Source organism: Hippopotamus amphibius, chromosome 6, assembly GCF_030028045.1.
Source record: "Hippopotamus amphibius kiboko isolate mHipAmp2 chromosome 6, mHipAmp2.hap2, whole genome shotgun sequence".
NCBI lineage: Eukaryota > Metazoa > Chordata > Mammalia > Artiodactyla > Hippopotamidae > Hippopotamus > Hippopotamus amphibius.
The window spans coordinates 61,339,351-61,355,974 of NC_080191.1; the positions used below are offsets into that span (position 1 = coordinate 61,339,351).

Sequence of the window (16,624 nt, forward strand, 5' to 3'; positions counted from 1 at the left end):
ATATGTCTTTTATTTTTACTTAAAAACTGAAAGAACTTTTTGGCCAACCCAATATTTTATTTGGAATTTTTGCATCGATATTCATAAGCTCGATCTGTAATTTTCTGTTTCTTATATGAAGTACATCTGTTTAGCTTTTCTCTCTTTTCTAGAATTAGGTTGGTAAATTGTGTTTTCCTAGAAACTTGATCTAGGAAAATCTAATTCACGTATTAAAATGCATTTGCATGGAGTTCAGCAAAGCAGGGCTTTGATTCTTTGAATTTCCAGTTTTTGTTGATATTTCCCATGATCACTTCTCATGTTGTGTAGTTTTAATTTCTCCCTTTTCCTCGAATAGGGTAGGCAGAAGTTTCTTTTCAGAGAGCTAGTTTGGTTTTATGTATCTGTTCTAATCTTTATTTTCTAAATGAGTAATTTCAACTTTATTTTTGTGATTCCCTTTCTAACTTTATGAATGGTACACTGAATGCATTCATTTTAATTTTTGTTTATTAGTATAATTTTATAAGGACAAGAATTTTCATCTGAATACCGCTTTAGCTATCTCTCAGGTTCTGAAAGGTAGGCTACACATATACATTTTGTATTAACTGTTGCTATTATTATTATTTAGGTGAAAAGCCAGTGGAGAGTTAAGGAAAGAAATTTTGGTTTCCTAGGATGGGGCTAGATTAAGGTGGGCCTTGAGCAGTAGTTGTTGGTTAGAGATTTTAAACTTGATAAAAATAGTATTAAGAAGCCATCGGGGAGATTTGGAAAGTAACATGATGTAAATGTTGTTCTGAATGGTGAATATCCTACATATTAGCAGTGTTTTATCTAGTACTTTGTCTTTTCCAAAACAATTTTGGATAGGAAATGCCTTTTTCAGCAAAGATGGGAAAAACAAGTTTTATCTATTTCCTTCTAAAAGATGATATGGTGCGATCACATAAATGAATACCTACCTAGAACTTCCCATGATTGTTTTTAATGTTCTACATCAGCTGAAATCTTTCATTGCTGACTTTGGAATTTCATACAGGGGGCTCTTTTAAACTTGAATCATTTCCTAAAATTAATTGGACTATGAAGCAATCATTCACTTCTACTCTAGCTCTTTATGTTATCCCTCATTTGGAACTGATCTTTGCTTTCAGAGGTGTCTTATTTCTCTAGTAGACTGTAAATTTCTCACAAAAGTACAGTATCTTTATGTTGTAGGAGCTCAATTCATATTGGGTTATTTATTTTGCTTAAAACTACCTTTGTCTAATTATCAAATTCTCACAATGTGCATATGAATAATTGAAATACTCCAAGATAATTGTCTGCCTTATCTTTATATTATCCCTAATCATATCCAACATATTCAGTTATCTTTCTCTCCTAAATAGATAATCTGTGCTTTATCCTGCTTCCTATTATTAAAAAAATTAACTAGTAAATTAGCATGTGTTATAGCAGATCCACAATCTCTTTTATTTGATTTTTGTGTCAAGGGCTAATAGTTCCTACACAATGTCCACTGTTCTCTTCCTTCTTACAGATTTTGTTGGAGGAGGCAATATGCCTAGGAAAAACTGTATTTCCTAGCCTCCTCTCCAGGTGAGAGTAGCCATGGGACTAAATGCTGGCCACTTGGCTGTAGGTAGAAATTACTGAGCTAGAAAGTTCCTGCCTGGAATTTGGAGGGCAAGCCTGGGGGAAGATGATGCTCACAGAAAAGATGATGGATGGGAAAGCTAGAAAGTGTGAACAAGACTAGCTATGCAGTTTGCAGGGGGCAGCACAAAAGGAAAATGCCAACAGCAGAGCATCACCTCTGGTGCTGGGCCCTTGGAAGGGTGGGGCCCTGTGTGACCGCACGGGTCACACTCCGGTGAAGCTGGCCTTGGGTGTGAAGGAACTGGGGCCCGAGGATGTCATGGAGCTGCCACCCCAGCCCTGGACTGCTTGTCTGTTCTTCTTTTAATAGAGAGAGAGTGCACAACCCCTTCTTGTTTAAGCCTCTGTTATCTGGATTTGCTGTGAGGCGCTTTCTGCAGCTGATGCAGTGGTGTGACTATCTTCATTTTACAGAGGGAGAAACTGAGGCTCAGACAGTTTGGTACCTGATGCCTGGTAGCCCATTTGGGGTGTGGACTCAGGCCCTGTGAATATGGGTCACACACTCTTTCTTGTGCCAACACATTGTCTTTCTTGTGCTACAAAGCTGTGATTATTCTGTGTTTCCTTTTTCCAGCAAGCTACTGCATTCTGCAGGTTTGCTGGTCTCTACAATGGTCCCTCTGTGTAGCCTATAATAGGAGGAGGGTAGCTTCATCCCATTGGTGGTTCCTCATTCACATTTAATTTGTACTCTGGAGTGGACAAGATGCAGAGCCTCAGGACACATTTAAAATATTCCCAGAAGTGATTCACCCTTGTCTCTAGCAAAATGCTTATATTCTGATTCCTCAGTCTTTCTCCCTTTGCAGATAAAGCGTTAAGATCTTACATAATTCAATTAAAAAAGAAACGCAAAATATGTGACAGCCCATCTACTTGACCCTTCAGGAGGAAAGAGTGTCCCGGAGGTCCTTTTGATGAGATCACAATCAGGAAACTTCAGCTAGAATTTATTCTGTTAATAGCACATTAGGATAAACAGTGCCGATTGCCCTTTAGGTGCTCTCATGCACGGCCATGGGAAGCACAGTGGCCATTAACTATTATCTGTTTTATTAGCATACAAGCCATGACTCCGGGACCCCAGGGTAACATAGGTTATGTTTGCTGGGTTTGAGCTCCAAGGTGATTGAGGGTTTGCTCAGCTCCAGGGCCAGCACCCAGCTTGGTTAACAACCACAGGTTCTGGACTAAGTCCTGGTGGTGCTGGACTGGGAGTCAGTATATGTTCGCAGGGAATCAGTGTACCATGTGGGATGCTGGCCATGGCATTCGGAAATCCACCCCTCTCCCTCTTTGTAGGAGGAAAGAAAACCTCCTACCTTCCCCAAGAGGAAGAAGTTGCAGTCTGTTCAGCTAGATTCCAGGACATGAATGCTGGCTGTTCCCCAACAGGCACATGAATGGTGTGTGCTTCCCTGCCTCTTCCCTTGGTTAGAGGGTCGGAATCCCTCCTGAGCTAGGCTACCCGGGGAAGGCATGGGTGCTGGGGAGGCCCTGGGGCTCGGAGGCTGGGGATCAGACCTGGATTTAGGTTGAAGCCCCTACTCAGGCCTTGACTTCCAACCTGGTTTTACCATAACCTTGCATTGGAGAGTCAGGCCCATTGATGACTGTGTGGCCCTTAGGAGGTCCACGGAGGACAGAACTGTGGTGTTCTGGGGTCCTTGTCTATAGCATCATGTTTAAATATCACTCAAATCTCACTGCAATCATGTGCCCTCTGTCGACACCTTGATTACAGTTCTAGGCTGTAGAATTGTGAGACTGAACATTTCTGTTGTTTAAGCCAGTGGTCCCCAATCTTTTGGCACCAGGGACCGATTTTGTGGAAGACAATTTTTCCATGGACTGGGGTGGGGGGATGGTTTTGGAATGATTCAAGCACATTACATTTATTATGCACTTTATTTCTATTATTATTACATCAGCTCCACCTCAGATCATCAGGCATTAGATCCGGGGGCTTGGAGACCCCTGGTTTAAGCTACTCGTTTGTGGTACTTTGTTATGACAGCCCGGCTACCACGCTTGGGAACCAGGTTGGGCTCTCCTATTTTAAAAGGCTAGTGGACTCCGTGGTTAGAAGTGGGAATACTGTGAGTATCTGGAATCATCACCCTACCTTTTCCTCCACTGTTCAAACATAGTAGCTTCTTGACTACAAGAAGCTCATAAATGTTTGTCAACAAACTGGACTACTTACATGCAATAGAAGACTGCTGGTTTCACTCCTACTTTGGTAAAATAAGGAAATGGGGGTAGAGTTTTTGTGATCCGAGCTGAGTCACATGGAGGTCAGGTCAGTGGTAGCATGGACTAGCTGGTCCTAGCTTATCGTGTTAGTCATCTATGGATGAGAACTTTCTGATTCTTGATGAGAAGTTGCTAAAAACATGATGGAGGATTTTCCTTTCAGTCCTGAAATGCTTAGTGCAGTGCTCAGCACTGATAGGTGCTAAAAGTTGTAACTACCACTATTAGCGTCCAATTCTGGAAAATAATGCTTTTCTTAAGTCAGCAGTCAGAGGGGGAGTGTCTGCCCCTTGAAACTTATGCGTTATCGATGGTACTTAAAGTATTTAAATGATATTAATGGGTCTGAACATGCTGCCTTGAGCAATCTGGGTTGGAACATTTTAAGCTTTGTACCACATGGCTAATAAATCACCTCTCAAAAAGATAAGGTCTTTACCATCTGTTAGCTAGCCAACCCCAAAATACTTCTTTAACAAATCAAAAACATGCAGTGTTTTATGAAAGACATTGATAAAGTAAGGAAAAACACATCCAGTATCTACAAGATATCTTAATCACTGAGCGTGAAAGTTCCAATATATGACTTTTTACCACTATGTTTGCTAGTAATCAAGCAAACTGAGCATCGTAAAAATAAGGTTATTAAAAGTACTGAGAACTTTTTTCTCCAAAACCAGGAAATATTATATTTGCATACTAAACTTTCTGGCCTCTGGGTGACCGTTTGCCCAAAACATGGCTTAAAGAGGGTACATTTTTATGGTTTTGGAAATTTCTGGGAAACAGGGATAGTCTCTTTTTCTTAAACATGAAATCCACATCTTGCCCTGCCTATCGGTCTAGAATAATGAGTATACTCAGTAAATGCTTGTTGACTGAACCAATGTGTGAATGATTTTCTTGGTGGGTTTCTATGAACTGAGGGAGAAGAGGCAACATAATAAGAATGAACATTTTTACTTTGAAATAGGAAGGCAATTTATTGTAGTGAGATTATACCAAAGTTTTACATATCACCGCCAATGCATATAAAGTGATTTCCTCCACACTATTGGAGAAGATACCACTGAACTACAAAGAATCTCAAAGTGCTAAAAATCAGTTAATGATGCATAATATAATGCATTTTTACTAACTCACCCAAATTTAGAATTAGATGATTAAAAGACATACCGAAGTATTTTTCATACATTTTAACAACAACCTCTTCTGTTACGGGAGTTTGCAATGCCTTCAATAACTCCATTCACCGACAACTCTATTCCTTGCTGTTGCTTTCATCTTACTGTGGTGATGAGTTATCACGAAGCTGGTTATTAAAGGAAACTTCTAACAGAGACTTAAACATTTTCCCCTAAATGGAGTCTGTGGAAAATATGAAAATCTGCATGCCATTTGTGACAACATAAAAAAAGAAAAGATTATTTTACAACCCTAACCACTAGAAAAATGCCCCAGGAGGCAGAGAACAGCAAAGCAGTTTTAGCTCAAGTACACAAACACATATATACACATGTTGTCGTAGACCTCTTTGCACCCGACGCTTTGTCTAGAATGCATTTTATACGTTTGCTACATGTCACACAAATTCAGGTGCACAGACACTGCCTGAGTGCCGTTGTGGAGTTGGGTAGCTTTCCTCTCTGAGGAGATGTCTACACAACTTTCCAAAGGAGCTTATTCATGACTTTTTGGAAAACAGAGTCTAAGAGCAGTTCTTTACACAGTCCCATGTGTACAGAGGTGCCACGCGCTCTGTCTGGGTAGTGGGCCCACCTCCTAGATGTAGGATTCCTTAGCGAATCGGAACTGCTCAGCATCAAAGATGGGCTGACTACACCGCCGGGCCAGGGGGGCCTGCTTGCTCTTCTGTTGAGACTCAGACATCGTTCTCAGCCGATGCAGCTCAGGTCTCCTGGTGATAGTCACCTGTCCTGTTGTTTCCACGGGAGCACAGACAGTCCTGCTCTGCTTCCAACTCTCAGTCCTAGGCCACCGTCCGGGCCCAGCCAGTGGCTCTTGGCTGCATGTATTTCTTGAGTCCCCTCTGTGGGGGACAGGGAGAGGAGGCGGCAGCCCAGAGTCCAGGCTCATCATCCTGGCCCTCATGCTGCCAACTGTTTGGCTCCCGTAGGCGGTGAGCTCCAAGGCCTGGTGCCGAATGGCCTCCTCGTAAGATGGGGGGCTGCCAGGGCTCCTCTGATCCACCAGCTGGAATACGTTCTCCACCGAGAGGGCGTGGGCCCCCGAGTTAAAGTCCAGAGCTGTTTGGCCGCGGATGTCGGACAAGTTTTCCTGGACGATTCGGCCTGCGAGCTGGCTTTCTTTCTTAAAACCTTTCTTTACTTGGTCTGCGGTGCAGCCCTTGGATTTTGCAACCACAAAGCTGCGGGTTTTGGTCAACACTTTTTGGTGAGAGGCAAAGGAGAATGACATGGAGTGTTTTTTTATTTCTCTGTTGGGCTTACTTTTCTCAGTCTTTGTGAAAGACTGATGTCTGGTGAAGACGTTTCTTTTGGGACTGGAAGGAGAAGCCAGGGGTGAGGTGTCAGAGAAAGTGTCCAGGGAGCCACTAGAGGCAGCTTTGGGGGCCAGTCTGTACGGTGACACCAAACCCCGAGTTGGGTCCTGCCCCCTCAGGTCCTGGGGCCTCTGGGTTTTGCCTTCAGCTGCAGGAAACACCTCCTCTGCAAATGGGTCCTCAGCTTCCTCACTTGCAAAACGAGAGGCCGCCTGGGCCAGAGTGAAGTCATCCTCACTTCGAGTGAGTTTCGGGTTTGCTTTCCTGCCCTCGAGGCACCCCTGCCAGGATGCTGCGCTGGGGTCCGAGTACCTCCTGTCCGGTTGCCCGAGGGAGCCTTTCAGTCTGGCCGCAGTGCTGACAACGGGCTCCCAAGGGTGCAGCGGGCCTCTGGGCTCCAGGCCGGCAGCCTGGTCCAAGGGCCCTGGCGGCCGCCTGCTCGGGGATCCCATGGCGCTGCTGAGCTCCGTGTCGGGGTCAGGGTCATTGCTGTCATAGGCCGAGTCGTTCTGCAGGGTTGACACGTCTGGGGGAAATCAAGGGATGGTTGAGTTTTTGTTCAGCTACTTTTAGAAATAAACTTTAGTACTGTTCACCCTACTTATATCAAGTACGGCACTAGGGAATTTGGTGATGCTCATTTGGGGTTTGGTATGAAGGAAATTGGCCACATTAAAATTTTGATTCTTTCCACATCTGCTATTTTGAGGTGGAGAAGATAAGTACGAAAATGAAGAGAGAGAGAGGTAGAGAGAGAGGGAGGAAAGAGAAAAGAGAGAAAACAGCATTCCACTGAAAATTTCTTGATCTTAAATTAAAAACCAGCCCTTTGGATGGCTCTTTTTATTGGATCCATCCGCATTTTAATAGACCCATATTCCATTGTGTGGAAACAAAAGTTTCTTACCCCAAACCTCTAGCTAAAGGTTACTTAGTAAAATTAGCAGCTCTTCATGATTTAGAAGAGGAAAGGGAAGGTTCCAGGCTGAAGCTGGATGAGTGTCTGCAGCCTGAGGAGACAGTGCAGGAAAATTCGAGAGGAAAGTTTCCGTGTTTAATGACTTCCCTACCGACTGGAGGCTACTCTGATTTGGTGATGTGTAAAGGTAACTTCTGCTTCAGATACCAGGATGCTTTACATTACTGGCCTGGACTGGTAGCCGGGCATGAACTTGACCCCACAGTCAAAATCAATTGAGAGCATGTTCCGTACCTGAACTGTCCGTGTGTTCCAGGGAGTCATCAGAAGCAATTCTGGAATGTGCCGGAATATTCTCCCCAAATATTTCAAAGCAGTTATCGATAAGGAATTCCACCAGTGTCTTGACCTATGAGGAAAAGTTAACAGGTTGTCAGCTTAATGAGATCTTTATTTTTAAAGGAAGAGGGGTTAAGAATGGGGACACAGTGGGGGTCAGGGTTAGGGAGGTGCCAAAATGGCCGTAAGAGGTCTTTCAGGGTCTGAAAGCAGTATCCAGAAAATTGGTAACAGTCATGTATACTAAAATTTTTAAGGTATGCATTTTTAATTTTTGAATTAAAAAAAAATTGTTACATTAAAGTAACCAAAATTTTCATTTCAGGAGTTTCCCAAATTGGTAGCCTAGCTGACAGAGTGTGATGCACAAAAGAGAGACGTGAAAGGGCCTTTTCCTGGGAAAACAGTCATGTAGAGATGGGCATCACTTGTCCTCTGTCTCGTGGGAGGACAGAGGACGCAGGCCTAGCTTTACTCAGTTCCATCCAATGTATGCACCCAAGAGAAAGGAACTATGACCAAAGCATTCACATTTTGTATTTTCACCATGATCTTGACTGAGTCAGGAAAATTCAGAGGCATTTTATTGCTTGGCCTTTGCAAACAGAGGATGAGTTTCTCAGAGACAGGTGGGAACAAACCTTATCGTTCAGGTCTCTCCGGGCTTCCAGCGACAGGTTCTGCTCATTCTCTGGGCTCAGCACGTTGGGCCCGATGCAGATGGCGAGATTGCTGGCGTCCATCCTGTTGACCTCGGAGTTCTTGCTGATCACATGGAGCACGGAGACCAAGTGCTTGAGCAGCAGGTGGTTGGGCCGCGGGAGCTTATCTGCAACCCTGGAATGGAGTTCGGGAAGGCTGGTTTTAGGGAAGGCTCATGGACTGTGTAGCTTGAGGGTAGCAAGTGGAAAGTTTCTGCCTAACCCAGACTTCCTTTAAAATGAGGAAGGTCCATTTTCACATGAAACATTGCGAAAGGTTCATTCAGACACCTCCAGTGGCAACTGACACAGAATGAATCAGTTGACCACAAGATCCTGAAGCCCTAAAAAACTGGCCTTTATGATCAGAACACTAATAACACAGCCCTTTATTCTTACATATGATCTTAAATTTTGAAGCATTAACTCTTGCAATAAACTCCATAGTTTAATGCATTTTGGAAATCACTGTGTTGAGTAACCATTTAGCCGTGTAGAATCTTTCTGCTTCTAACACTGCAAGACAGTTTTTTCTTTCTTTTAAAGAATACCATCATTTGCCTTTTTAAAAACTGTGCTCATCAAATGAAGATGAGACATTTTTATACCATTCTGAGAAATCTTTACGGAGGATAAATCAGTTTATAAGAGCATGTTCATAAAAATGATGACAGCGGCACTTAAATGGCAACATTGGTACTACTACTAATACATTAGAATTGTAAAGCCTCATATTTTCAAAAAATGAAATAGTGGCTCTAACATAAGGATCATTCATTTCTTATAAGAAGATACTGTTATGAAAGAGCTTTGCATCTGTAAGCACAAACTTATTGTGATAATCGTAGGGACAGACACACTAATGTCTTCAATTCAATAAACATTTCATTGCAAATATTTAGCCATGTGAGACAGTCATAATATATAGACAGACTTTCATAGGATTTGGCAATAGCGCTGATATTTTAAAGTTAGGTGTTTAAGATTTTCTAGTCACTAACAGGTCACACTTTGATTTATATACGGAATTGTTTTTGCTGTCATTGGAATTTGTTTTTATATAGTTTTCATTTTGGTTGATTATAATATGAAATATGCTATGGAATTTTAAGGACAAACGACCCCTTCCAGATTGTTTACTATGCTTTAAGGGATGTTTTGTAGGATCGTTGCTTTGCACGACATCAACGTATACAGGTTAAGGAGACCTCAGATTCCTACACCTGGCTGGTTCCCCTGCTCTGAGGTGTTCATCTATGAGTTTGTCTCATATCTTCTTGAACTACTTATGTTTTTAGACTCCCCACCTCTTGGGATTTATGAGTACTGAAGTCCAATTTCTGCCTTTTGAAGAGGTGCTTCCTCTCATTTGGCTAAAACTACATTTTAAAAAATTCCAGGGTAACTCTAGATTTTTATTCTTGGAGTAGATGAACAATTCCACTAGAGTTCCCTAAACATTGCAATATACATAAACCACTCTGACAGTTGTGTGAAGAAGCGAAGGATGGAGACCCTGTGGGCCTGGCCTCGGGCGGGGATGCTGGTGACTTACTGCTTCAGGGCCTCGATCCTGTCCTCCTCGTTCTGCCTCTCCAGGGCACCCATCCACTCCTCAAACAGGTCGCAGGACAGGAGCTTCAGTGGGATGCTTCTGAGGAAGTCCTGGAGGGTGGAAGGGGAACGTTCATATTACATAATGTGTTCCCAGCCTAACTTTCACCTTGTTTGTCGCATCTCAGGGACTCTGTGCTTATCCCTGCCACGGGCTGCGCCCCTTCCTTCCTGCATTCATCAGCCTAGGGAAACCTCTCACCTGACTTGTCTCTCAGCAACTTCCTAACAACAGGCACAGTAAGGCCATCATCCAAGGGGCCACCAGACTCAGGAGAATGGACTCGGCCATGGGACAATCCAAGTGCCTTTTCTCATAGAAATTTGGAGGGAATTTAATGCAGCACTTTTTGTTGGAATCTGGGATCACAGAAACAGAGATGCTTATACAAATAAATAAAGGCTTGACTAAAAAAAATTAAACTCAAAGATCAGTTTCCTTTGCTTTGTAGGGTAAAGAGCCCATTTCTTATTTCCTGAGAGTCAATGTGTCAGAGCCCATCAGCAGGGCATTTGGCACCAATGCTATGGACTCACCTTAAAGACCACCGCCAGGAGGTGCACAGGGAGACTTTTCAGATCCACCATGCCTCCGGAGTTGAGCTCCTCCTTAAGCTCTTTTCGGGCTTTCTCGTTGGCTGCTTTCCTGAATATTCCTTCAGTAGAAGGGCCTTTAAGGCATAGAATAGTGAGGATATCCTAAAGGAAAGGGGTATAGAGATAGGAAGTGATTACCATTGGTTTGAAGACACACTTTGCTGCTACTAATACAGGGAAAATCTATGTTTAGGTAGGAGAAAAATAATTAAAATAGTGGACATGAACAGTAGCGAACTTTACCTGTTATAGAATATCCTTTCCATAAAAATTAGTTCTCCAGGATATTGAGACTATTAATGCCAGTTTTTCCTGTCAGTCCAGTTGCTATCAACTGTCTCCCTCAACCCTGCCATTTTTCTAAGAGGAGGTAAACTGTGAAAGCTGGAATTTGCACATTCTAAAACTATTTCAGGCCTCCCTCCTTTGAAGTCATTCCATATAAACATTGGATTTTGATCATAAACTCTATAAATCTCTGCCTCAGGATTTATAGAGTTTCAGATTTCTCAGAAGCTACAGATTATTGGCATTTTTCCATCCATGAAGTCAGAAGGATGGAGGGACCGTCAACCTGAGCTCATTGGCAAATACAACCAGTTTCTAGAATGTGAGCAGCCAGGTAGTCTCCTGACCGCATTCCTAAGTGGAAAGACCATTTCCAGATGTGGGAAAAAAACTAAAGATTGGTCCCAACAAGTTTAACATGAGGATGCCATCCAGATTTCCTGAGGACTTTTCACAGCTGGCAGAAAAGTGAAGTAGGTTCACGTGTGAATGTACACCTACCTGGATGGGTCTGGGGAGTGTGTCGTTGTCACTACAGACAGCTGACAAGGGCTGATCAAATAGGGACGCCTTCAATTCTGGCTCTGAAGCCCCAGAAAAATCTGATGAAGAGGAAAGCCTTCTCATGAGAAAGAGCCAGTTCAACACCTTCTTTCTCTTCTTAATCTCTACAGCCAAGAAAACAAGGCAAAGAGAAGTTAGATTAAAATATTGATAAGCAAGGATATAGACAAGACAACGGATATTGTCATCTACGGTTTGCCATGTGGGAGAAATAATGTTGAAAAGCCCAGGAAGCAAAGGGTGTGAATCTTAATCTAGAAAACTCAACCTGAAAAACCACCACATTGTTACCAGGGCAACCAGCCCCTAAACAGCAACACCAAGGTTCCTCAAAGTCTCCACCTTTCCTGTTTTTACTCTTTACCAGCTGTTTGCTACAGAAAATGAGCAAAACCTAACTAAGTGGGTCATAAACAACCATCTTAACATATTGACCTTAATAACCACGGTGGATATTTCTGATGTGAAATAGATTGCTTTAATTTCTTCCTTTGACTAGTGAAGAAAATGAAACTTATAGGAAGAGGAAGTGACTTGCTCAAGACTGTTTTGAAGGCTCTGCCCTGGGCGGGCCATTAAACCTCTGTGGCCATGCTAGCACTCACCGCTAGAGGGAGCTACACCACTAAGTCTGTCTGCAGTCACCTGCGGGGTTTTCGCAGTGGATGCTTTAGGGCAGGGCAGGCACAAATTGCTGCAGGAAGGTTTGCACAGAGACCCGGCAATCGGAAATGCTCAGTAAAACCTTACCAAGGTATTTCATCCTTGCAAAATCCTGAAGAAGTGTGTGCAACGGGATAACATCTCACTCCTTCTTTCTGTTTTCTCTCTCCTTCCTTCTTTTTTTTTCTAATTATAAAAGCTATATATTCTAAATGTACTGGCATATGTTTCTATACTTTTTACACCAGCGAGTGGAAGAGGATGGATAGAGAACTGGCTTGTTCTCATAGTTCAGGAGAACTGGGTCAGGGTTACTTTATAGTGCAATGAATTGTGGAAACAATTGAGTGAACGGTGGGTTCTTCGGGATTTGAGATTAGCAACAATTGCTTCATGTGCCTTAGGATCATTCTCCGTTAGAAGGGGGAGAAAATGGAACAGGAAACTGTGTATTTTTCACACACATGCACATTTAAATTGTCAAAACATAAATGGCCAGGGATCTGTAACCCCACTGAAAGCCCTCTGGAGAGCTGGGGTGCTGGCTTAGGAAGGACCTTTTCTATCAGAGCACTCGCTCCCTAGTGAGCCGGAGCCTTCCTGCCATGCAAGTGTTAATGTTCTGTGGTATTTAAAAGAACAGTTTGAAAAAAAAAATTCCTAGTAAAGCACTGTGGTTTGGCAAACCAAGAACCTCTGTTGTTAGCATTGACATAAAAATCAGTATGTGTTCAAAACTCACCGATTAGCTGGCAAATACTGTCTTCACTCTCACATGATGCCAACAGAGGATGTTCCTTGATATCACCCTAAAATATATATTTATTTTAGGTAAAAGTAATGATTGAAGAATTCAGCCCCACAAAATACATTCAATATTTTATCCCCACAAAATACATTCAATATTTTATTCATATCAAGAATTAGTCAACAGTCCATTAACTTTTTCTAGCCTCTAGCATCAATATTAATGTCCTGCTTATCATGATATAAGATCTCAATTAATATTAGTGTTTAATCAACTGTATTATGTTGATTTTCTATTCTGATAATTAAATACAAATGATATTCAATGAAAACAAAGTCTTCCATCTCACAGTGCAGGTAAAAAGTGTTAAAAATTGCTTTCTTACCTCTGGTTGACATTCAATTAATGTCTCCATATTACTGGCATTTAGTGTTTTTGACTAAAAGAGAAAAAATTAAATTAGGTAAATCTCTCTGACTCTTGCCGCGAGGAAACATGAATTAATAAATGTAGAAGGGCACCTACAGCATGGCAGCTGCTTGTCAACTTCATCAGAGTTTGGGCTGACCGTCCAGTGATGAATCTTGCTCCTGGGTGGCCTTGGGTCTGTCTATGAGAAATCATATGGGAAAGAGTTGGGGGGGATACACATGATGCACTGGCCAATTTCAGTGCCACTCTGACAAAACACAAAGTTTGAAACTACTAAGTAGAGAAGTTTTCATTTAACGTCAGGTATATGTTACCAGATGTCTTATGCTATTAAACACAGCATCTAAACACACTTACTTCTAAATGTTTTAAACCTGGTATCCTCATCATGCCAAACTTTATTATTCATTTATTACATTCCCATCAGGAGATAATCTGAATAGTGATTACAATAACTTTTTTTTGGAGTGCTCCTTTGTTGTTAGCATTTACATGAAAGATCAGTATGTGTCACGGCACCGTATTTAGTGCTTTGCACAGATTTTCTCATCTAACCCGAAAAGGAGAAAACATGTTCCCAGGATGCTACTTATAGCAGACATAAAACAAAGATAATATGTACAGAATTCCTATACCCCAGAAGTGCAGGCTGCACGTTAAAGCAAAGCTTTATGAATTTATTCTTTATACTGCTATTTGTTGCATATTCCACAGTGTAGCTACTTTCTGTTGGGTACAATCTTAAAGCCCAGTGACCCTCTAGGCAGCTTCCTGCCTCGTCATATTAATTTATGGTACTTACCCTCGGAGGGCCTCCAGCCAGACTTCTTTTACCTCCTGTGAACTGTGGAAAATGGGAGAAACAGCATGACACCCTGCTCCTACTAATCCACTGTAAGTAAGAAGACTGAACTGCTCTGGCTTCACGTGTTCTGTGTTATAAGGGAGAGGGGGCGGGCAGGTGGAAATTCAGAATATTACTGAGACCAGAAAGAACATCACGGGCTGTCACTGGTCACAGCCAGCCAGACACTGGAGAGCTCTCACTTCCTCATTCCTTTTAGGGCAGCTCTGGTTCTTTCTTCTTCTTCTTCTTCCACTTCAAAATAAAACATCCGTAAACTACTAAGAGTGGAAAAGATGACATATAGCCATAGGTGAAGGCTATGATTAATGTCATAGGTGGGATGTGTGAATAAGAAATTGTGTTATTCTGTACGTAAACATCATTTTATTTTCTAAAGTGGTAATTTCAGGTGCCCTTTTTTCGGTATCCTGTTTGGGTGCCGTCTCCCCTCCCACCCACCATCTCCTCTGCTCCTCAGTCACCGCACATTGATAAACACCCTCTAGGTGCGGGATGTTGTCCCTCCAAGAAACCCAAGACGTGCTGCCTCTTTTGAAAAATAGTCATCATCCAAAGCCAGGTCTGGAATTAGGACGAGTCCACCAGAGCAGACTGTCAACACATTAACCTCTTCTTTCCCTAACTCAATACTTAGGTCATAGTCAGATTAGCTCTAATTCTGACATGGGAGGGAAACAAAAAACTCCTTTGGTCAGACTACTTGAAAGTAGAAAGGAGATGGTGAATTTCATCTGTGCACCCTGCCTTCTGGATAAGAGAGAATCTCTGGTCTTGTCTATGGCTTACGGCTATCTATGAAACGACTCAAGTACCTCGACAGTAGCATGGATATATAAATTGTGATACATTTGCACAGTGGCGTCTTACAGAGCCCTGAGAATGAATAGTCTGTAACTACCTTCGATGATATGGTTGGGTCTCACAAAATAATGTTGAGTGAAACAGGCTGGACACAAAAGAGTGTATCCTGCACGCAAAGCCCCTAAACAGCAAAAGTAATCTGTGCTATTAGAAGCCGGAATAGCGATTCCCTAGGGCTGGGTAGTGACTCTGAGGAGTCAGGGAGGGGCTCTGTAGTGGTCCATCCTTTGACCCAGGTGCTGCTAGTCTCATGTGTACGTTTCTGTATGCGTGCAATTCTTCAACGAAAAGTTGACAAATACCTTGACTCTATTCACCTGTCAGCACCAAATAGCGCCTTTTCCATACTGACAGCGCTATTGTCTTTATACTGAAAGGCGGTCATGATTAGGCATACTTTGGGAAACTGAAGCACGGAGCCATCACAATTTGCCCGGTAACTCGGTGTCTCAGTGGGTGATCTCAGGACAGAGCCAGTGTCCAGGCTTCCTGCCAGAGGCGCCCTCTCTTGAAACTGCCAGAGTTCACGCAGCACCCCCACCATGTTCCTGCTCTTTCACCCTCCCTCTCGCCTTATAAACCTCTGAAATGAATTCACTGATTTTAATTATTATTATGAAAAATGGCATTTATGCTGCCTTATCCTAGATCGGGCACAGGGTAGGTACTCAATAAATAATTTCTATATAAATACATTCACTTATGAAATAGTCACCATTGCGAATATGTATTTTGTGAACTTTTTCATTGGATACTTTTTTCGGTTCTTCTAAGAAACTTAATGTTTACACCGCTCTTAGACTAAAGCATCCATCCTCAATCAATATATTTCCCTCTTTTTAAAAATGAAGACCATGTTTTTTTCTAATCCTTAGGGCTTCTTATGTTATGCCCTATACCCCACAATACACATTCTTCCAGTGATTTAAAAACTTTCTTTTTGTCATGGGATTCTATATTCAAAGGAAGATGAATCTAGAATCCTGATATATAAAATGTTAAAAAAATTTTCATTTAAAGTATGTTACTCTAGTGAAAGATGAGTGGGGAAATCATAGACCCATCCATTTTGCCTCCTCCAAGTCCAAGCTCTGGGGCTCTTGAGGAAACTCAAAAACTCATATATCAACAATTCTCAAAGTGCATTCAGGGACCCCTAGAGCTCTTTCAGGAGGGTCCACGAGGTCAAACTCTTTCGTAACAATACTTAGATGCTACTTCCTTTTTGACTCTATTCTCTCAAGAGTATATAGTGGCGTTTTCCAGAGGCCACATAATGTGGGACGTTTTGACAGCTATGGGAATGTATGAAAATGCTTGCATTTTCTTGTGTTTTAAATTTTTCTCAGTTTTAATTTCTCCTAAGATACATATTAGTAGATATAACTTAAAGAAATTAAAGCACTTTAGAGCTGTCAATAATTTTGTAAAGGCTTCCTGAGACCAAAGAATTTTGAGAACTGCTGATCTACCTCATATCTTTGCATGTGAGAAAATTTCACATATGTGTCTTATTTACCTATTATCTTCGCCCTACTTATAGCCACAGCCATTTTCAATGGAAATCATTGCCAAGGTGTATTGCCTGACAGTCCAT

The 16,624-nt window shown here is 42.1% G+C and overlaps 1 protein-coding gene across 1 annotated transcript; it reads right to left on the reverse strand.

Moving 5' to 3' along the window:
- Positions 1-4,892: 4,892 nt before the first annotated feature.
- Positions 4,893-14,205, reverse strand: TAGAP (T cell activation RhoGTPase activating protein). The gene is made up of 10 exons (XM_057739359.1): positions 14,101-14,205; positions 13,392-13,476; positions 13,252-13,305; positions 12,861-12,927; positions 11,393-11,559; positions 10,544-10,705; positions 9,948-10,057; positions 8,333-8,528; positions 7,647-7,761; positions 4,893-6,959 (listed from the first exon to the last, which is right to left on the reverse strand). Exons 2-10 carry the CDS (start codon positions 13,416-13,418, stop codon positions 5,692-5,694), a joined length of 2,166 nt encoding a protein of 721 aa, XP_057595342.1. The 5' UTR covers positions 13,419-13,476; positions 14,101-14,205; the 3' UTR covers positions 4,893-5,691.
- Positions 14,206-16,624: the final 2,419 nt, after the last annotated feature.